At 43.4% G+C, this 22042-nt stretch overlaps 1 protein-coding gene across 1 annotated transcript in view; it reads left to right on the forward strand.

Moving 5' to 3' along the window:
* ttn.1 (titin, tandem duplicate 1) overlaps positions 1–22042 on the forward strand; it is a 174911-nt gene that overhangs the window by 55916 nt on the left and 96953 nt on the right. The window contains exons 51-77 of the mRNA XM_013915203.1: positions 466–693; positions 1577–1663; positions 1813–1902; positions 5066–5155; positions 5335–5430; positions 5622–5717; positions 5910–5987; positions 6194–6268; positions 6454–6543; positions 7038–7073; positions 9736–9786; positions 10170–10568; positions 10654–10932; positions 11570–11839; positions 11928–12067; positions 12558–12684; positions 12835–13101; positions 13203–13469; positions 13644–13907; positions 14710–14849; positions 14938–15064; positions 15430–15696; positions 17722–17988; positions 18259–18525; positions 19025–19164; positions 19258–19384; positions 19700–19842. Of these exons, the coding sequence (XP_013770657.1) occupies positions 466–693; positions 1577–1663; positions 1813–1902; positions 5066–5155; positions 5335–5430; positions 5622–5717; positions 5910–5987; positions 6194–6268; positions 6454–6543; positions 7038–7073; positions 9736–9786; positions 10170–10568; positions 10654–10932; positions 11570–11839; positions 11928–12067; positions 12558–12684; positions 12835–13101; positions 13203–13469; positions 13644–13907; positions 14710–14849; positions 14938–15064; positions 15430–15696; positions 17722–17988; positions 18259–18525; positions 19025–19164; positions 19258–19384; positions 19700–19842 (4508 nt within the window). The remainder of the gene's footprint in view (positions 1–465; positions 694–1576; positions 1664–1812; positions 1903–5065; positions 5156–5334; positions 5431–5621; positions 5718–5909; positions 5988–6193; positions 6269–6453; positions 6544–7037; positions 7074–9735; positions 9787–10169; positions 10569–10653; positions 10933–11569; positions 11840–11927; positions 12068–12557; positions 12685–12834; positions 13102–13202; positions 13470–13643; positions 13908–14709; positions 14850–14937; positions 15065–15429; positions 15697–17721; positions 17989–18258; positions 18526–19024; positions 19165–19257; positions 19385–19699; positions 19843–22042) is intronic.

The following is a 22042-nucleotide window of genomic DNA, read 5'->3' on the forward strand; positions in this document are numbered from 1 at the left end:
ATGCAGTGAGTCACTAAAAATGTCTTATTTTATGTGCTTGTGGGTCTTTATTGGCTCACGTTCTCAACTGTTTATGTAAATGATGCGAATTACAAATCTTTACCAGAAAGCATCATACTTTTACACAAACTTCAGGAAATCTCATGATATATTATATTGGATATTTACACTATATTTAAAACTTTAGTCAGGTTTTTGTAGCACAAACTCACCAACTTTAGCATGAATATGAAATTCAAACTATTCACGATTATGCTCTCAAGATCTTTCAGATTTAATGAGTATTTTTTAGGCTTTTTTTGTCTCTTTAATTGTTGTGTGAAGTATTTTCTTGCTTTCTTACAATGCGTAAATAGCATTGAGTTCTTGCTGTCAGGTTTTATGTGTCTCCTCTTTGCCCCAAGCTCTTACAACTCTGTGGTTCCTGTGTTAAATGATGGTAATATTTCTCTGTTAACCTTGAAGAACCAGTAGTCTTCACCCAACCTGAACCTTACCCACCCAAACCAGCAACACCAAAACTGGTTCATTCAGAACCTGAAGTGAAACCCGTGAAACCAGTGGTGCCTAAGCCTGAAGTGGAACCCGTGAAACCAGTGGTACCTAAGCCTGAAGTGGCTCAAATTAAGCCTGAGCTCCAAGAACCAAAAGCTGTCCCCACTAAGAAAACGCCAGAGACCTTAAAACCAAAAGGTAATGTAATGAACACTTTGTTTTTCTGATGTTCAAATGGAAAGTCATTACATCCCAAGTTCTTCTAGTTTTGTTTCATGTTGCTGTGACCTAAGTGTGCACTTCTTAACATGTTCATATATGTCATGGATGTCCTTTGCTGCTAACCTCTTGATCTTTAAGCATTAACACTGTCTATAGTGTGGACCACACGTGGTGTTTGGAGTGTTTGAATATAGCCTTTAAAAAAGACATTGCTTTGGTGTATAAATAACAAATCTAACAAATTTTGATCATGAAAATAAATCTATGGTAAGTAAAAGAATAAACCTTCAAACATATAAATGCTGTGCAAAGTGCCAGCTGTAGACAAACTAGCAGAAGCCACAATTCAGCCAGTCTCTACAATGATTACTTCAACAAAGACTGACGCTAGCAGAACAAAACCGTGGTTCAGAGGGTTGGGAAGCTCATCTGTAACCGGAAAGTTGCCGGTTCGATCCCCCAGCTCTCTCTGTCCTGGTCGTTGTGTCCTTTGGCAAGACACTTCACCTACCGCCTACTGGTGTTGGCCAGAGGGGCCGATGGTGCGATATGGCAGCCTCACTTCTGTCAGTCTGCCCCAGGGCAGCTGTGGCTACAACTGTAGCTGCCTCCACCAGTGTGTGAGAGTGAATGAATAGTGGAATTGTGCGCTATATAAATCCAATCCATTATTAAAAGGTAATGAAGGGACATGTTTTTCATGTGTGACATTAACTCTCTTTACAACAAACACGGCCCGGCTGTGTATTTAATGTACTGTGACTGTGTCTTTCTCTAAGCACTCGATAGAGTGTTGACGCCACCGTGGTTACCAGAAGGTTACTGAACATATACACTGTATGCATTTTTTCCTTTAAAGTACCAAAACCACCAAAGTCAGAAGAACCTGTACTTCACCCAAGTGCAGTCCTTGCTTCTCCATCATTGGAACATCTTCCAACTGAAGGTATAGATTGTTAACCAAAGTCGTGTTGCTTCTTTTTCTCTAATATCATCTTTCCTACTTTGACTTCACTCATTAAGAATGTATCTTTGATTCCATATGAATCTTAATTGTTAGCTGTTGGATAAAAAAATACACAATCTTCTCTTAAGTGCAAGAAACACCAAGACCAGAACAACCTGTACCTCAACCATCTGCACCCAAAGTTACTCCACAAAAAGTTGAAGATGTCCCAGTTAAAGGTACTACAAAGAGTTTGTTGAAAAGCTGCTGTGTTGTGCCGGTTTCTTTTATACTTGTTAGTATAACTTTTGCTTTTCTGAAATATCTTACATGAATATCTTTCAGCATGCTAAGCACTCGTTAGAGTGTGACTACAAATTGTTGGTATTAAAAAAAAAATTTAAATATTAAATAAATCTTCTTTTAAGTTGCTTTAGAATCAAAGATACACGAACCTCCAAGAAAACCATATTTGCTGGCTGATAAACATCAGCAGGAAGTAACTGAACCAAGGGACCTGGAAGCTCCAGAAAAAATCAAGGCTCCTGAGGTTCCTGAAGCACCAAAGAAGGTTCCTGAAGCACCAAAGAAGGTTCCTGAAGAACCAAAGAAGGTTCCTGAAGAACCAAAAAAGGTTCCTGAAGCACCAAAGAAGGTTCCTGAAGCAACAAAGAAGGTTGCTGAAGCACCAAAGAAGGTTCCTGAAGCACCAAAGAAGGTTGCTGAAGCACCAAAGAAGGTTCCAGAAGCACCAAAGAAGGTTCCTGAAGCACCAAAGAAGGTTGCTGAAGCACCAAAGAAGGTTGCTGAAGCACCAAAGAAGGTTCCTGAAGCAACAAAGAAGGCTACAGAGGAACCAAGGAAGCTTCCTGAAGAACCAAAGAAGGTTCCTGAAGCACCAAAGAAGGTTCCTGAAGCGGCAAAGAAGGCTACAGAGGAACCGAGGAAGCTTCCTGAAGAACCAAAGAAGGTTCCTGAAGAACCAAAAAAGGTTCCTGAAGAACCAAAGAAGGTTCCTGAAGAACCAAAGAAGGTTCCTGAAGCACCTAAAAAGCCTCCCAAGGAACCAAAGAAGCTTCCTGAAGAACCAGTTCCAGAAACACTGAAGAAAGTTCCAGAAGTAGCAAAAACAGCTGTGGTAGAACCACAGAAAGTTCCAACAGCACAGGTTATAGAAGCAGAGCCAGTGAAAGATCTAGAAGTGTCAGCAGAACCACAACATTTGGAAACACCAATACAACAACCGCAGGCCAAAAAGTCTGAAGGTAGATATGTCTGTCAATACCATTTGGTTGGTCTTATAACCACTTACTAGTAACTCATCTTGACCTATTAACACAATAAGTTGGCCTTGTTGAAATGCCGTAAGCTTTCTTCAAAGATTTTGTTATGATTTGTGTGTTGACTGTTCACTGTTTGTTACTTCATATCAGTCATCCAAACAGTCAAACAAAGGGGGATACCAACAGCTCTAGCTAAACCACAGCTGGAGGCGAGTACACCAGTCAAAGGTATGCTTTGACTTTGAAAGGTTCCCCGTGGATATTCAGCATTTTTATGAATTCCTTAGAACATGACTAGATACGTTTGCTTCTATAATCAGATGAGATCGTTGCTTCTGGAAAAGTAGAAGACGAGCCAAAGGCCGTAGAAATCCCTCAGCAGAGAGGTAGAAATTCATAATACTTTTAAAATAGTTGTAAAATAAGGGTCGTAGTTGAATATTTACCACACTAAAGTTTGTATTTTTGTGTCTTGGTGGTGTGTATGTGTCGTGTTTTCTTCTTGGCCACCGCTCCATGGTGCATTTCTTCAATCTTGGGTAATATCTTAAAATTTATCCCAGTTCCTCCGAAGACTCATCTGAAGCCAACAGCTGAGGTTGAAGGCAGAAAGGAGTGTCCTGCAGAAAAAGGTGTTGAAGAAAGGACTTCCCTTACAGAAGCTGACTACAGGAAACAGGAAGTCGACACATATGAAGAAGGAGTCAACGAGTCAACTGCAAGAGAAGAAACCATTTTGAAAACTGAGATAATGGAACAAATTGAAAAGACAAAGGAGGTGGTTTCTGTATCATACAGAGAAGATCGTCAGGTAGAGATTATAGAGCAATGGAAAACAGATTATGAGGCTGAACAACTGGAGTGGACTGGACCTTACAAACCTGAGAAAATAGAGAAAGAAATGTCTCAGTGGTCTGCTTCTCCAACTCTAAAGGGGTCTGCCCATTCTCCTGCAGAACAAGATGTTGCACCTCCACCTGAAATGTCTCATCTTTTGCAGAAAAAGGTTTCTTCTCCTGATGTTGGTGTTACATCAGAAAAAGAGGCTTACAAGAAGAAAGAGCAGGCCAAAGAGGCTGGCCTTCCTACTGCGTATTTACAGACAAGAGTTACTGAATCATTATATCATGAAGAAATTCAAGACTCTGCAATAGAGGAACTTAAGTCTAAAAAGGTCACCACATCAAAGAAGCCGAGAGCTCTTACAGAAGTAATTTGTTTGAAGCAAGATGGGTCTGTTGAAGGTAAAGCAGATGTTCCCCAAACCACTCTTTCTCACCCTGCAGCAGTTTCTCCTACAATGGTATCTTCAAGACAAGACATGGTGAAAACTCCTAAAACTTCCATAAATGTATGTGATGAAGATATTCTACCTCTGGACAAGCCAAGTCTTCTATCAGAAGATGCATCGATTAAACAAAGTAGGGATGGATCACGTTTTGTTACAGATCAGATTCCTTCACCCGAGGAGAGACGCTGTTCGGAGGAAGACATTTCTCCAGCAAAGAAGTCTGTTCTGCCAACCAAACACAGCTCCCCTACACTCTCTGAGGCAGTTTTTGGCCTAATAGAAGATCTGTCCCTTGAAGAAGACACTCCTGTCAAGAAACCTATTCCTTCTGTGCCTGCTCCAGTAAAAACATCTCAAGTTCAGCAAATCTCTCCATCTTTGAGAGTTTCTGAGGAAGCAAACAACTCTGCAACTGAAGCTACACCAACAAGAGCAGATGACAAGAAAGCAAAGAAGCCAACACAGAAGACTGACCAACAGGCTCTTGATACAGGTATCTGAGCCACACAGGCTCACGATCGCCTCTCTTAAACTTTACTTTCACTAATATCTTGTACTCATCGTGGTTAACAAGAAAACCTTAGTCCATATTAAGCTGATCTTTTTAATGACGATTTGAGGCAGTCTTGGTCTGTTAACCTCTTTTACTGCTGGGATTTTGTTTTCATTCATCATCTTCATTCTTCAGCTTTCATCCACATCTTTATCTCTGTCGCTGTTTCAGCCTGTTTATGATGTTTGCAGAAATGTGCCTGAAATATCTGTGTCTAGTCTTGGCTGACTGTGCTGCTGTCTCAGTTGTGACCTTGACATCTTGTATTCCTAAAGTGCCTCCTCCTGAGGAGAAGAAACCATCTCTCCCAGCACCAAAGCCTTCACCTACTCCTCCTCGTGAGCAGAAGGGGGCTCCCCCTGCAGGTAGCCTGTTCAGTTTGTTCCTCATCTTTTCTGAATCTTAATGGGCCAAACTTTTTCTAATCTTCACCTCTATTTGTCCTTTCTGTCTAAGTCATCTTCAGATTTCCATGTTTATTTTTTGTTTTATGTACTTACTGTGAGTCAGTTTGTCGTGACCTTGGCATCTTGTATTCTTAAAGAATCTCCCCGAGAGGAGAAGAAACCATCTGCACCAGCACCAAAGCCTTCACCTCCTGCTCCCCCTGCTCCTGAGCAGAAGGTGGCTCCCCCTGCAGGTAGCCTGTTTATGCATGTTCCTCATCTTTGCTGACTCTTCATGAGTTGACCTTTTTGTCTTTGATTTTTTGTATTCTTCCTCTCTAAGTTGTTGGATTTTTTTAACATTAATGTGTGTATTATGCGTAAGTTTGCACTGACCAAGCTTATGGCTTCTTGGTCGTGACCTTGGCATCTTGTATTCTTAAAGTATCTCCCCCAGAGGAGAAGAAACCATCTGCACCAGCACCAAAGCCTTCACCTCCTGCTCCCCCTGCTCCTGTACAGAAAGTTGCTCCTCCTGCAGGTAGTTTCTTCGCTCACTTTTGTTATTGTTGTAAATGTTGTCTTTCTGTTTGGTTTCATTTGGTGGGTGACAATCGCCTCATGTTTGCTTTAACTTCACTGGCTGACTGTTGTTAGTCCTCTCTGGTGTCTCTACTGACCATATGGCAATCTTGGTCATGATCTTGGCATCTTCTATTATTATTTCCTTCAGAGGAAAAGAAACCATCTTCTCCAGCGCCGAAGCCTTCGGCTCCTGCTGCTCCTGCAGCCAAAGTTGCTCCTCCTGCAGGTACTTCTGTTACACCTCTGTTTGTTATTATAAAAATTCTCCATGTTGTCTTATTCTGTTTCTGTTTGAGTTACTGTTATCTTTGTTGCCCATGTAAACTTTTCTTCCATCTTAACATCTTTATATTGTTCTCTGTCTGTTCCAATTTGTTGGTACTTTCGTGTCTTCTCTCTTGGTCGTAACCGTTGATATTTTGTACTTCTAAGTGTCTCCTCCTGAGGAAAAGAAGGTGCCTCCACCAACAACCAAGCCAACAGCAGAGAGAGTGGTTCCCCCCGCAGGTAGTTTCCACTGCTTATCATTAATCTTACTGACTGTTCTGTTTGTCCTGCCTTTGAGAAATCTGTTGGGTCTTAACAACAGTGAATTCTGTAGTTTTATACGTTTCGTTCATCTGTTTGTCAGTTGGTTGTTGCTTGTTGACCAGATCTTTGCCAGTGATTTAATCATGTTGGCGTTCTTGTAGCTAAAGTTGCATCGTTGGAGAAGGAAGCTCCTGCACCAGCCGTAAAGGCTGAACCAGCTCCTGTATCAAAGGAAATCTCGCCGCCTGAAGGTAACATCTGTTCTTTCATGTATGCTCCTCTCTTATGTTTGTCTTCTACTTTGAAGCATTTTTAATGGCACAGCTTCTGTCTTCATACCAAACATATTTACCTTTTCTTTTAAAATGTGTTTCCTGTTTACATCTGTTGGTCTGTTTCTATACACAACAGTCCACTTCCACACTTTGATCCAATTCACTTCTTTAATATTAACACAATTTGCTGAATGAAGCCAAATGACCTTATAAAGGATGTTTAAACATCTGGGTGCATCATGTTTGCAGTAATAAAACGTGTTAAACAGCTGATGAACTTCCTGCTTCTTCTTAAAGCTCACTGTCTCTATTTCTGCAAAGTATTCTGCTGAAAGCTCAAAGCAGTAAAACAACCCCAAACACAGCTGCATGCCTCAAACAAATGAACCATCTTTGGCTTTGACTGAGCCTTTTGTCTAACTCTGTTTGCATTGTTTGTACTTATAATGATTTTATATAATTTTTTGCAGACAAGGAACCAGTGTCAGCACCTGGACCAACAAAAGGTATGCAAAACCTTTTTATTTCAAAGAAACAAAGCACAACCTGCTTCAATTTTTTGTAGCCTTTTAGGATATTTTAGTTTCATCTACATGTGTAAGTGTGATTCTGTGCTATACTGTAGAAAATATTTTATTATTTTCTGTGTTATTATGGTGATATTATAAAAGGTGCATTTGCTACCCAAACCACAGTGCCGTCTCTTAAGCAAAAGGGTAAGATTCCTGTTCAGGAGGCAAAAACACCCGAATCACCTAAGCTGAAGAGTAAGTTCACCAGAATACCGAAAGAGAACGAACCAGAACCAGAGGTCATTAAGCTGAAGAAGGTTCCAGTGAAACCTCCAGAGCCAGAGAAACAAGTCGTAACTCATAAGGCAGAAGTGACGAGGCATCACGATCCAGAGCTAGCAGTTCATGGGCTTCATGACAGGGATGATCGAGAGATAATCACACTTGGTAGAACTGAACGAGTATTCACTGCAGATGAGGAAACTATTGAGTTAAGCCATTTTGAGGAAATGGAAAGCCTTACAGTTGTGCAAAAACCAGAACCTGGCAAATGGACAAGAACCTTAAAACCTCAGAAAGACGAGGCACCGGAGGAGCCGCATGTCGCAAAGAAGAAAATAACTAAATTGCCAAAAGCAGATGAGCAAAAAGAATCAGTGAAACTAAAACCATTTGAAACATTTGGGAAACAAGATGCTGAATTACAAGCAATCAAACTAAAAAAGGTGCCACCTAAACCAAACGAGCCTGAAAAGGAAGTCATAACTCATAAAGTTGAAGTGACAAGGCATTATGATGCAGAATTAACAGTCCAGAAACTTCGTGATAGAGAGGATCGAGAGTTAGTAACTGTTGAGAGAAAGGAACGAGTTTTCACAGCAGCTGAAGAGACATCTGAACCCAGCTTTGCAGAGGAACCTGAAAAACTGGAGGCAGAAGATGAGAAATCAAGATGGGTAAGAGCCCCAAAAGCACCAAAAGAAGAGGAACCAGAGTCAGATTTAAATAAAAAGAAAATAAAAAAATTACCGAAGAAGGACGAGGACCAGGAAGTAGTTACACTGAAGCCATTTCAAAAACCCCAAAAACAAGAAGCAGCTGAACCTCCGAAGGCTGAGACAGGAGCTGAGGCAAAAACAGATACTGAGCGGAGTCCTTACATGAGAGGTGAGCTGCCACGAAAAGATCAACCTGCCGCTGCTGTAAAACACCAGAAAGATGATGACGATGCTCCACTGATGAATGACAATGCATCTCCACATATCAACGAAGACCAAAAGGAAATCCCACATAAGAAAAAGGTTGATCAAGTACCCAAAGATGTAGAAACTACAGCGGCCGAAAAACTCCGCAGAAAACCTAAAATTATTTCTACACCTGATAAAGAGAAAGAGCAGGTTGTGTTGAAACCATTCACTAAAATCACCAAGCCTGAAGAAAAGCCAGAAAAAGCATCAGAAGAGAAGAAGAAGCCTTTGGACACAAAGGTACCCAGTCAAGCAACTAAAGAGCCGAAGGAACAACTTAAGAAAGCTGAAAAGACTGTAACGCCTAAAAAAGACAACGAAATACCTCAGGAGAAGGAGAAACCAGCTGAGAAGCCCAGTCCTCCAGGTCAGAAAGAAGAAGAGAGACCGAGTCCTCCAAAACAAACCGATATCCTGAAGAAAAGTCCAGAAATCAAAAAGACTCCTTCACCCAAAGCCAAGATAAGTCAAGATAAGCCTGAAGAGGAAAAGCCCCTCAAACCTATTGAGCAGCTGAAGAAGGTTGAACTAAAAAAGACCCCATCACCCAAGATAGAGAAAATAAAGCCAAGTGAAGTGGAGCAAATTCCCATCGAGAAGAAGCCAAGTGGTGAAAAAGTCAAAAGGATTCCCAAGACTGTTTCGCCAAAAGACTCCACTGAATCCGTGACCCTCAAAAAGGTGCCCAAGAAGCCCTCACCAGAGGGGCCCTCAGAAAGGCCTGATACAGGGCGGATCCCTCTGGTGAAGGAGATCTCTCCTGGAGCTGTGGAGATGAAGCGGGTGACAACCCAGCCAGAGGAGGAGGTATGTGAAGAGGAGGGTGAAAAAATGGTAGCCGACGAAGATGAGGAGGTCTGGGACTGGGAGCTGGTTCCACCGGAAGACTGGGAAGGTGAAGGGGTGGATGGGGCGCTGGAGACTCCAGGCATGCCCGGCGCCAAGAGAGGTGAGGTGAAGGCCGGTGAACTCGTCCAGCTGATGACTCTGGAATCGCCTCATCCCATTTCAGACGATTCATCTAATCTTCATTACATCCAATTTTACGTTACATTATATATTTGTTCATCTGTTTGTCTGTCTGCTCATTGCCCATCCATCCTTTGTGATGTTTTTAAGTGGTCATCATCTTAAATCCGTCCTCAGTTGTGTCATCAGTCATTCGATGCTCATCTTCATCACTGTTTTTATTATTCACTGCAACAGTTTTTCCGTTTCCATCTCACCTTCATCCTCGTCACTGAACTTTTTTTTTTTACATGTGTGTAATTTGATGTTCAGCTGTGATCTGGATACGATCTTGAATCTTGGCTGTTAGTTTTGTTAACATCTTTATCTTGGTTTGTGTTGGAGACTAGGATGAGCTCTTGCAGTGAAGCTTAAAACTTGTCCTACTCTTTCTTGCTCAGATGGAAAACCAACAGAAGAGCCCGCGAAAGGCCGAGGTCGAGGATTTGGGGGTGAGAGCTCACTAACATTAGATCTCATCAGCACAAACCATTCGGCACTTTCATTTGCTTCATACACACTTGTAAAGCCAAAGTTGTTTTTTTTGTGTGTGTGTGTCTTTAGAACAAAACCAAAAATATATTTTATGTTACAATTTTAATTTTGAGTTCAAAGCTCGTTTCTGACTGACAGCTGTGTCTGTGTATCGTCGTGAGCATAAATCTAAAGCTTTTTTGTCCTGTGGGATTCGTTGTTTGTGTCGAATATGTTTATTCTTCACAGTAGGTTTAAGTCACAGTAGGTAGCTCACAGTTTCAAAGTAAGCTGCTGTCTAATTCGTCACTTGCCCCAACATCTGAATCAACAAGAGGAGTTTTTGTGTCTGATGTTGCAGCGAGACAAACTCCATCTCCTGGTGATGGAGGCAGGGGCCGGGGTCTAAAGCCAGGTGGAAAAGGCCCATCACCTCCCGAGGACCCATTTGGAGGATTCAAGCTCAAACCTGTCCAGCTGAAGTTCATTAAGAAGCTTAAGGACATTGTGCTGCAGGAAGCTGAGTCCATCGGCTCCTCCGCGGTGTTTGAGTGTGAGGTCTCGCCTTCCACGGCCATCACTTCGTGGATGAAAGATGACAGCAACTTGCGTGAGAGCCCCAAGCACAAGTTTACATCTGATGGCAAAGATCGCAAGTTGCACATTATTGATGTGCAACTATCTGACACTGGAGAATACACGTGTGTGGCTAAGAATGCGGGCAAGGAAATAACATGCACAGCCAAGTTAATTGTTGAAGGTAAACGATTGTTTTAATCCAACATCAATTTTTAAAAACTTATTTGACATTCATGAAAACACTTTTAATCACCTTTTTCCCACAGAGCTGCCTGTGAAATGGTTGAAGGAACTGGAACCAGAGACAACATGCATTAAGGGTCAGCCAATGTATCTCACCTGTGAGCTGAACAAAGAACGGGACGTCATTTGGAAACGTAACGGTCAGGTTCTGAAAACAAAGGCTGGAAAAGTGGCCGTTAATGTAATTGGCATGCAGCATGCTGTGACCATCCAGAACTCCACCGATGAAGATGGCGGCGCCTACACCTGTGAGGTCGATGGACAGGAGGACGTCAAGACTACAACTAACGTCAAAGTTATTGGTAAGAAGTCTGCAGAGCATGGTAGCAATGAAACAAGATAAATACAGTCATTGTGCCGTCCATCGTTCAGGGTGAGGGTTGTATGGAAGCCCCAAACGCAATTTCATTGTTCTTGACAATGACAATAAATAAATACTATACTACTATACTATACTATACTACAAGCTGGATTGGTCCCAGGCTGAAACTGTCCCCCAGCAGTTAAAAACCAATATGAAGGGCAGCTACTATGAACAGTAGAGCTTGTATTTATGCACCATTTAAGGCCTAAGTTGATCCCTGTTTGAGTTGCCTTATGCTGCACCAAAGAAAACAGACCATGGCACAACCAAAATTACTGTGACGGTGTGCAGTCTCATTGTTCTGGCAAAGATGGCTGCTCAAAGACGGGAACCCGTCTCCATCTTTAATCTGACCTTGATGCATCAAGATGGCAATAAAGCTGCACTAGGACGGCGTCAGTCTGCACACTCAAGCTCTCTTGCAGCCAATCTACCAATCCAGTGAACCAAAGATTTTCCCTAGTTACACAGAAGTCGTTGTCATATTTCTTTAGTGTGACTGAGGCATAAGAGTGTGTCTTGTTGAGCAGTTTTCCACTGTAGGAACAAATATAATGTGAACCCTTCCTCCTCAGAAACCATCAAAGACTGGCTGGTGAAGCCTCTGAGAGACCAGCATGTGAAACCAAAGGCAAAGGCCACCTTCAAGTGTGAGCTGTTCAAGGACACGCCCAACTGGAAGTGGTTCAAAGGAGAAAACGAGCTTACTCCCTCTGACAAGGTCGAGATCAATAAAGATGGAAAGGACATGACGCTCAGCATCAATAACTGCCAGCCTGATGATGTATCAGACTACACCATCCAGGTGGAGGATCGCAGATATACAGCCAAGCTGACACTTGGAGGTTGGTGTATCCACGTTGGGAAAGCATGAGGACCACGCTTTTCCAATCGCAAAGATTTCTAACTCTAACTTTCTTTGGGTGCTTTCAGAGCGTGAGGCTGAGATCCTGAAGCCACTCTCCAGTGTGGAGGTGGTTGAGAAGGAAGAGGCCAACTTTGACTCTGAGATATCAGAGGACGATGTGGCCGGTGAATGGAAGCTGAAAGGCCAGGTGTTGACTAGATCTCCGGTAAGATATTTAACAATGCTTTGTCTCAGAGTAAATTATTGGAGATAAATATCTGAATTTCAGGAGCGGGACCACGCCTCCAAACATGCTCCGTCCAGTTCTCGTCTATATAGGTTCCCCCAGTTCACCAAGCTGTTCCTTCTCGTTTCCGTGCCCCACCCTCCCTCCGCTTTTCAAGTCTTCACTTCTATTTAGTGCACGGGGATCTGCCAGGAGCCGTCGGCCCTTTGAGGCCTTCCCCAAACCGCAGCTCAGTTCATGCTCTAGCATCACTTTTACCTACTAATGTGCTGTCAAACCTAAAATGAGGACGTGGGCCCAGCTAGTGAGATAGCAGCTAAACGTGAGCTCATCGCAGGACTCAGGCCACTCGAAACCACAAATGAGAAGATCATATACTTCTGTGCTGTAGTAAATTTAGTAGCCTGCATGATTTGGGTTCATAGAAATGTGAATAGGGAAGTAGCACTCATGCCTCTTTGTTTTGCAGACCTGTGACATTAAAGCTGAAGGCAAAAAACGTTTCCTCACACTGAAAAACGTGCAGCTGGATCAGGCTGGTGAAGTGACATACCAGGCTCTGAACGCCGTCACCAGCGCTATGCTCACCGTCAAAGGTACGGATTTACCAAAGACAAAACTTCCCCTGTTGTAACCTGCTGCATTTTGTTGGTCATGGAAAACTGTTGCAGAGCAAACACGGTAAGAGAAGCTGTGGTTGTGTCTTTGTTTCTGTTATTAATTGCCAAATCGTTCGCACCTCTCAGAAATCGAAATGGGCTTTGTTGACCCGCTCAAGGACCTTTCTGTGCCTGAAAAGAAGCAGGCTAAGTTTGAGTGCACCATCACTAAGGACGTGTCAAAGGTCATATGGTTCAGGGGGACAGAGATTGTCACTCCAAGCCCTAAATATGAAATAATTGATGACGGAAAGAAGCACATGCTGATCATAAACAGCTGTGAGTTTGATGACGAGGCTCAGTACACGATCGAAGCGTTGGGTCAGAAATCAACGGCTCAGCTGATGGTGGAGGGTAAGTGGCAAAGAGAAGCGCCACGCTTCATGTTGTTCATGTTTCCTCTGTGAGCTCGTTCAGTGGCCAATGTCTGTCTGCGCTGACTCGATGTATTCCAGGCATGAGGCTGAGTTTTGTCCAGCCGCTTCAGGACCAAACGGTCAAAGAAGGTAACGCGGCACGCTTTGATCTCGAGCTGTCTTATGAGGACGTGCCAGTGGTCTGGTACCGAAACGAAGTCAAACTCCACGTGAGCCGAACGGTTCTCATTCACGTGGAAGGAAAGAGACACACTCTAGAAATGAGGACGCTGAGTCTAGATGATACCTGCCAAATTAAGGCAGAGGCTAAAGGCATTTACTCCATGGCCAAGCTGACGGTCGTAGGTAACTGCGCTCCCTCGTTTCCTTTTCACTTCTGTTTCACAGTAGCGTGACTTACATGACTCACTTTTTGCATTGTCATATTGTATACTGCATTACAAGACTGCTATTCACAGAGAAAAATTATGAAAATCTACAAATTATTTGTAATAAACCAAAACTTCCTGTCTGCTCCAGAGGGCGACCCCATCTTTGTGGTGAAGCTACAGGATTACTCAGCCACCGAGAAAGAAGAGGTGACCCTGGACTGTGAACTGAGCAAAGACGTCCCGGTGCTTTGGTACCACGAAGAGAAGGAAATCATCGCCTCCAAGATGGTCATCATGAGGTCAGAGGGCACACGCAGGTCTCTGGTCCTGAAGAAAGTGGAACTGAGCGACAAAGGCAAATATGTATGTGACTGTGGAACAGACAAGACGTCAGCCAACATCAATATTGAAGGTAAGCACGGTGACATGATTGCCTAAATTCTTTTAAACATAAAAATCAGTTGAATCATAAATTAATCGTAAAGCTGTCTAAGATTTACAGGTTGCTAGGTCAAAATAAACCCGTAAAACGTTAAATGTTCAAGCCTTTCACTGCACAAGGAAACATGACTCCAAAGGGAGGTCCAGGCCTCGTCAGCCTAGTGAGCGACCCCGTAGCAACCTCACGTCTCTAGGAAAAAATGCACATCTCCACACCGGTTTGGGAATGACACATCGATGCCTGCAGTTCACATCAAACACAGCAGCTTCTCTGCAAACGCTCACTGAGCAGCAGTAAAACCTCAGAAAGAGATGCAAAGAGCATTTAAAAGTTGTGCCTCACTGCTGAAATCCCCACAACACTAAAAATGAATGAAAAATAAAAACTTTGAAGGCGAGCGTTCACAGTTTCCAGTTTTTTTTAACTTTTCATGGTGAGCTGTGGGCGAGTTTGCAGCAGAGTCAGCATCTTCCATGGGAACTGCAGGAAACCATGGCAACGTGACCCAAAAATCACTCGGCAACCAGAATCCACATTTTCCCCTAGCGACTGACTGAGGCCGCCGAGACTGTGTATGAGGACAGATGATGGATTTACTTTCTTTAAATCAAAATAAAAAAGCACTTTGGATTAAAATGAGAAATCCGAGGGAACAAACTGAAACCGATAGTTTCCAGTTCTTCCATTTTTTGTTGTTTAGCTGTAAAATCAGTCCTTTCTTCCAGAAGCAAAACAAACTGCATTTTCATATCGTGACCCTTTTTCCCAAAAGCACGCGACATCAAAGTCGTTCGGCCGATTTATGGCGTGGAGTTGTTTGATGGAGAAACGGCTCGTTTCGAAGTGGAGATCTCTGAGGACGACGTCCACGGACAGTGGAAGCTGAACGGAGCAGTGCTCAGTCCGTCCTCTGTGAGTGCTTCATCACAAGCGCCTCATTGGCAGCGCTCTCCATAACATGAAGCCAGTTTATCAGACTGTTTACGTCTTTGTTTAACAGGATGTGGACATCATCGAGGAAGGAGGCAAGCACACGCTGATCCTCTACAACTGCAAAGTGTCCATGACCGGCGAGGTGGCGTACTCTGCTGCTAACGCCAAGTGCGCCGCTAACCTCAAGGTCAAAGGTAAACCAGCCCACTGACCTCATCATATTTCATAAAAAACATTTTAAATCATTGTAACCTAAAAATGTGAAACTAAAAATGAGAGCGTCTCATAGAATAAGCCAGCGGGGGATCGCAGCAGTTCAATCAAACCTCCGTCTGAGCTTCACCTTCTCAGGTCTGACTTCTCATCAGACTTCATCTCCACTGAACAAAGACACCATATATAAAAACGTCAATACTTTTACTCTGTGTTCGTTACTGTCACAGTTTGGGGCTCGTTATGACGACAGGAATCCTCTAAAATGAACTATACTGATAATTATGATTATCTAAATTCAACTAGGAGCCTAAGTTTTTCTGTTTTTCTCACTGTTTTTCTTCAGAACTCCCGCTGAACTTCCTCACACCCATGACTGATGTTCAGGTCTATGAGAAGGATGATGTGAGGTTCGAGGTCGAGGTGTCGAGAACTCCAAAGACTTTCCGTTGGCTCAAAGGCTCACAGGAGCTGCAGAGCGATGAAAAGTACGAGGTGATCCAGGAGGGAAATTTGTACGTCCTGGTGATCCGATCGGCCGCCTACGATGACGAGGCAAAGTACATGTTTGAGGCCGAGGACAAGAGGACGACGGGCAAACTGGTTATACAAGGTAACGTCGTGGTTGTATTCATTTTTTTTAAACTCCTTTGGCACCAGTGAAACCTTCAAAGAGTCAGGTCACATTATAATCATATGTTCACATTTAGATCAAATTATTACAGTTTTAAATTTGCCAAATAAACACTTCTGTCCAAACCTTCTCCAGATGAATCCAGTTTGGCAGATTTTTACCTCTGCTTTGTCTTCTGGTTCGGTTCACTTTGAACTAGAGATGGCATGATACCACTTTTTCATGTCCGATACCGATATCATAAATTTGGATATCTGCCGGTACCGATATGAATCCGATATAGTGTTTTTAATCAATAAAACTGTTTTTTAATATCTTGCTGCTTTTTGTATAAGTTCATACTCAAGTTAAAAAAAACACTAAAGCTATTCTGTTATACTGTATGTAAAAAAAACACACTGCACCCAAAATATTTCATAGTTCAGCAAAACTGATCAAGCTAATAAACTTAAACCTGCTCCATCCTCCCTATTCTGGTGTTTTAAAGAGAACTTAGCAGAAATATTAAGCAACCTAACTAACAGGGCTGCAAACTCCCAGAAAAAAAAAATAGGGAACCACCCTCCACCTCATGATGCTTAATCGACGTAATCAACTTTAATTTGATGCAGTGTGAAAAAAATGCACAGAAATAAATTATTTTTCAAGAATAATTAAATAGATTCAACATCTTTCTTCAACAGAACTGCAGACTGCACAGATGGTTCCCAAAGGAAAAAGTACTATAGCTTACTAGGGTATATTAGACTTAATAGTTACTATATACAGTGTTACGTTCCCCTGAGGGGTCTAGGCGGTGAGGGGGGAGTAACAAAAGTGACCGGGTCAGAAAAAGGAGTCAAGGAGGCAAAAGGGTAAATTAAAGAGTTTTATTAAAGTTATTCAACTAAAAGAGACGGACAAGCCGTTATCACCATAAAACACCAACAAAACTCAGGCGTTGGTCAAATAAAGCAAAAAGTCAAAAGGAAAGCGCAGCTCACTAGCTGGAAACCACTCTACTGGCACTCTGGCCCAGAGCTCACCCTGCTCTGGGCTTAAATACCCTTAATTGCTGATGGGAGTCAGCTGTACAGGAGGGAAAGGTGGCATCTCAGGCAGGGGAGGTAGTGGGACACGCCCACACAGGCACCCTCAGGAGAGAGAGAGAGGCTAGGGCCGTAACAACAGTAATGGACTTCTATACATTTTACATCAAATTAAAACTTTGGGTGTCAGATTCAGATAATTATTAAATGCTCGACATTTTAAATGAGAATAAGAAAGAAAAGTATGTCTTTGTGCCCCTTTTCCCTGTTAATGCCCTATCGGCCCCCCTGGCTAAACTTTGCTAGCTCCGCCCCTGCACAGTTACCAGCCGTCAGCTGTAGAAAAAGATCCTGGTGTAGAAATTAATATTAAATACATTCTAACAACAGCTTATCAAGGTTAAACGTGCTGCTGCTGTTCAGCCGCTGGTTTCCTCTTTCTGGTGCAAAGTGGGCCAAAAACAAACAACAGAGAGGGACTCCCGACAGAAAAGCCGATCAGCTGATCATTGATCAGTTTCATGATTGAAGTAGCAGCAAGAAGAGGCAGTCGCTCCATATATCGGTTGTTAAGCTTAACGCTGGAATGCTTTACAAACACTCAGAGATGAACTTACACACTAGCTTTACTTCTCTGGGATCACTTCCTCGGAGATGAAATGCCAGTTTGGTAGCGAGGCTACAAACACACACAGCTGCTCCAACGTGCTAGGTTACGAGCCCAGTGTCACACGTTTTGTGAGGTGTTTTTTTGATATCTAATGGATCGGATTACATTTTTTATTTCTCTCCGATATCCGATCCAGTAATTTAGGTCAGTATCGGATCGATACGTAATATCGGATCGGTCCATCTGTACTTTGAACACAGCGCTGGTGCTCATTTTTGTTTGTTTGTGAGTCACAAATACAAATCTGCTGTGTTCTGCTTCTACTCAAAGTTAAATGTACCAATGTCTGATGTCTTCCTGTGGCAGGTATTCGCCTAGAGTTTGTCAAAGCAATCAAGGATGTGACAGTAAAGGAGCGTGAAACAGCTGAATTCAGCGTGGAGCTGTCACATGACAAGATCCCGGTGGTCTGGTACAAGAACGACGTCCGACTTCATCCCAGCAAAGTTGTTCACATGTCGGCACAGGCGAAGGTTCACACGCTGGCCTTCAAGGAAGTCATCATCGACGACACGTCCATGATCAAAGTAGAGGCCATGGACAAGAGCATGACCGCCATGCTCACTGTCATCGGTCAGTGCCTCCTTTCTAAAGCACATTGAAACAAATGACATAAAAACATAGGACCAGATGACAGGACTTTAGAAAGAACAAACATTAAAGCAATCACAACTCATTCTGATTTAAAAGAAAAAGAAAAAGAAAACAGGTGTAAACAAAGCAAACAGAGCAGGTGACAGCAAGCCACACCCACCAACATCCAAGAGTTCATCCTGTCAGACTGATTCAGACACGCTTCTCTGACGCCTGATTTTCATAATGAACATACGTTTCCCCACACAGAGGGTGATGCCTACTTCACCACTAAGCTGCAGAACTACACGGCAGTGGAGAGGGACGAGGTGAAGCTGGTCTGCGAGCTGAGCAAGGCTGTAGCTGATGTGAAATGGTTTAAGGATGGGAAGGAGATCACCCCCTCCAAGAACATCGCCATTGTCACCGATGGCAAGAAGCGCATCCTGATGGTGAGGAAGGCAGAGAAGACCAACATCGGAGAGTACACCTGCGACTGCGGCTCGGACAAAACCACAGCTAAGCTCAACATTGAAGGTAAACCATGGATCTGTCCCAGCTCTCATGCTTTATGCATGCTGCTTCTCTGAAAATCTCTGAACACGTTCAGTTTTTAGCTGTTGGTAAAAGTCCATGTAAATACAATCAGTCTGACCTTTGACCTGACAAACAGAAACCAAAGTGTTTGGTAACGTGCTGAGACGGTAATAAACGGATCATTTGGCATCTGTAGCCGTCGTATCTGGATATGTGCTTTGTTAGTTACAGTTCAGCTGTTTGAAGACCTTTGACGTGAACATAAATGATGTTTTGTTCTGATAAGCACAGAGGTCACCAGGCTGTCAGAGCTTTGTCAGCATTTATCTCTCTCTATAGAAATGTTGGAGAGGAGCACCGGTTGGGTTTCTTGGTGGATCCTCAGCTTTGTAGATTAGAGCCTCATCATTGGCGAAGTTAAATTTGACTGCTTTAACAAACAGGCGCTCCACGGGTGAAGATGTTGCTGGTTTTTATAGTGATTTCTGTCCTTTTGCAGAGCGGGATATCAAAGTTGTCCGTCCGCTGTACAGTGTGGAGGTCACGGAGACAGAAACAGCCAAGTTTGAGACGGAGATTTCTGAGGAGGATGTCCATGGAAACTGGAAGCTGAAGGGAGAAGCTCTTCATCAGTCAGCTGTGAGTCTGCAGTGACCCGCCTGGCAGTCGGTTTCATATTCATCGCCACAGAGATGCTTTCAGCTGACTTTCATGTGCTCGTGTTTACCTCAGGATGTTGAGATTAAGGAGGAAGGAACCAGACACCTGCTGATCCTCTACAACGTCTGCATGGGCATGGCAGGACCCGTTGACTTCTCTGCAGCCAACGCCAGATCCAGCGCCCAGCTCAGAGTCAAAGGTCAGAGGTCATTTTAGCCCTTATTTTTTAAACGATGGACAAAACGTCTCTGACACGGAGGAAGCTCCGTGCCGTTTGGCTGAAGCACACACAAACAGCAGCCCTGGTTTCTGTCACACACGGGTGTCGCACGTCTCTGTAAGTGTTCAGCCAATCAGGGCCTGTGGTTATTTTCACCACTTCAGTCTTTATCTGAAGGCAGGCTGCTCTCTGATTGGAGCAGCAGTAACCTGAAACACGAACCAGACCACAGGATCTCCAGCAAGTGCACGCCGGTTCATTTGTTGAAGGAGCTAACCATGTCTTTACCCTCAGCTCGGTCCATTACGCTGGTCCATCCTCTGAAGGACGTGACGGTGACGGCTGGAGAGACGGCCATCTTTGAGTGCGAGCTGTCGTACGAGGGCATCGCGGTGGAGTGGTTCCTGGGAGGGCAGAGGATGGAGGCCAGCGACCGGGTGAGTCTGACCACAGCAGCGCCGGCCTCTCCTGTAACTCGCTCCACACCGGAGAAACCGCTCACAGAGCTTTTCCTCCTTTTTAACAAAATGTTTCTCACTCATAAAACTTCTACTTCACCACAAAAGAAGAAGGAAAAGAAATGGGACGACAGAAATAAAGAAAGTTAGTGTGGATCCAGTAAAACACTAAAAAATAACAGAGCGTTACTTTTATTAAGTCTTGAGAATTTTAGCGATTTCCTGCAAAAAACCGAGTCGGTGCAAAAAGAAATGATTTCATAGTTTCTGTTGTGATCACACAAACAGCATTAATGAAATACTATCTTTGTGATAAGAAAGCTTTGCTTATATGTTTTGTATTTCTGTTCTCACATTTGTAACATTTTCACTCCAGATTTGGAAACTTTTCTCTTTGGTTAGAAAATCCGAGCATACAAACCTTCTTTAGTGTGATTTAAAATGTGAGATGGGAACTTTTAGTGGAAACAGGTTTTCTTCAGGCACAAACAGACCTGCACTGAGTCTGTCACACGTCTGATTTTAAACAATCGCCATCAGGACACGTTTACGGTCGCCGGGCTCTGATTTGTTCCTGTCTCTGAGCAACAAAGCTGAGTTTTAAAAGAATGTCAAAATCTGAATCCCAGTTTGGATTATGAAGAAAAGACACGAGTTTTGTTTTGCAGATGAGGACAAGTTGTCTTTGTGATGTTTGATGTTTCTCTGGTTCTGCAGAGGCTGCAGCTAAAAATATCTGGGAGATAAACATGCGGCTCTTATCTGTGACTCTGACCCTCGAGTGTCGCCTTATCTGCACAAAGACCTCAGATTCTTTCATCTCCATTAAATAAACAAATGTTTCTCAGCAGGTCGAGGTCATTTTGTGTTCCTGGTAGTTTCTAAACATATTACATGTGCTTGAATTAATAATCATGTTTTGCATTATAAGGAATGCATCAGCCAAACTAAATCTGCACCACTCGACCATCATTTGTTCGAACGAAGATTCCCCTCAGATGCTGTTTTCACTGTTTAACTCTTAGAGCACCAGATCCTCTCCCTGCTCACCTTTACTCATCGTCCTTTTGTGACTCTCTCTGTTATTTTTCTCTGAGAAAATCCTCAAAACACACCAAGTCCTGCCGTCTGAAGTTGCCTGTAGCTCTTCCTTTGTATTTCCTCTCCCATCACACTGTTTTTCTGTTTTCCAGCTTCCCTCTGTCACTGATATCTCAGATCTCAGCTGTAAGTCAAAAGCTTCTACCTGGACCCCGTTCCTACCGTTTGGGTCAAAGCCTGTCTACCCTCTCTGCTTCCCCTCATATCTGCTCTCATCTGCTCCTCACTACCACTGGAGCTGTTCCCAAAGCTGCGGTGATCACCCCAATACTGAAAAAAAAAACAGGATCCCAGTAATTTTGATCATTTCCGTCTCCAATTGACCATTTCTATCAAAACTTCTTGAAAAGACAGTCGCCGCACAACTCCACTCATACTTCACTAATAATAATCTGCATGAACAGTTCCAGTCTGGTGTTCGTCCCTCCCACAGCACTGAAACTAATAAAAATACTCACTGATCTTCTCGTGGCAGCTGACTCTGGTTTACTCTCCATTCTTATTCTCCTCGATCTCACTGCTGCCTTTGATACTCCTCAGTAGGCTCGCCTCCATCGGTCTCTCCCATATCCCACTAGCTTTAAATCGCACTCAGTTTATTCGACTTAAATCCTTCACTTCTCAGCCCTTTCCTCTGGTTGCAGGCGTGCAGGGATCTGTCCTGGGGCCCCTTCGTTTCATTATCTAGCTTCTTCCGCTTGGACACATTTCACTGCTATGCCGATGACACCCAGCTGTATCTGTCCACTAAACCTGATTCTGCTCTCCTCCGTCCTCTCTCACCCTCTGCTTAGCTGAACTAAATTCATGGTTCTCTTCCAATTTTCTCAAACTCAACAGTAACAAATCCTCCTGGTCGGCACTAAACAAACACTGTCCACAACTAACAGCTTTTCTGTTACAGTCTCCGTTTCTCCATGTGTGAAAAGTCTGCGTGTCATCGGCGATGGTACTCGATCTTTTAGCTCCCACATCAGTAACGTCTCTCGGTCCGCATATTTCCAACTCCGTAACCTTAATCGTCTCCGTCCTTTTCTCGCCCCACATGCCGCTGCCATCCTTGTTCATAGCCCGGTCA

The sequence above is a fragment of the Pundamilia nyererei genome, unplaced genomic scaffold (assembly GCF_000239375.1).
Source record: "Pundamilia nyererei isolate P.nyererei 1_Seehausen unplaced genomic scaffold, PunNye1.0 scaffold00269, whole genome shotgun sequence".
NCBI classification, from domain to species: Eukaryota; Metazoa; Chordata; class Actinopteri; order Cichliformes; family Cichlidae; genus Pundamilia; species Pundamilia nyererei.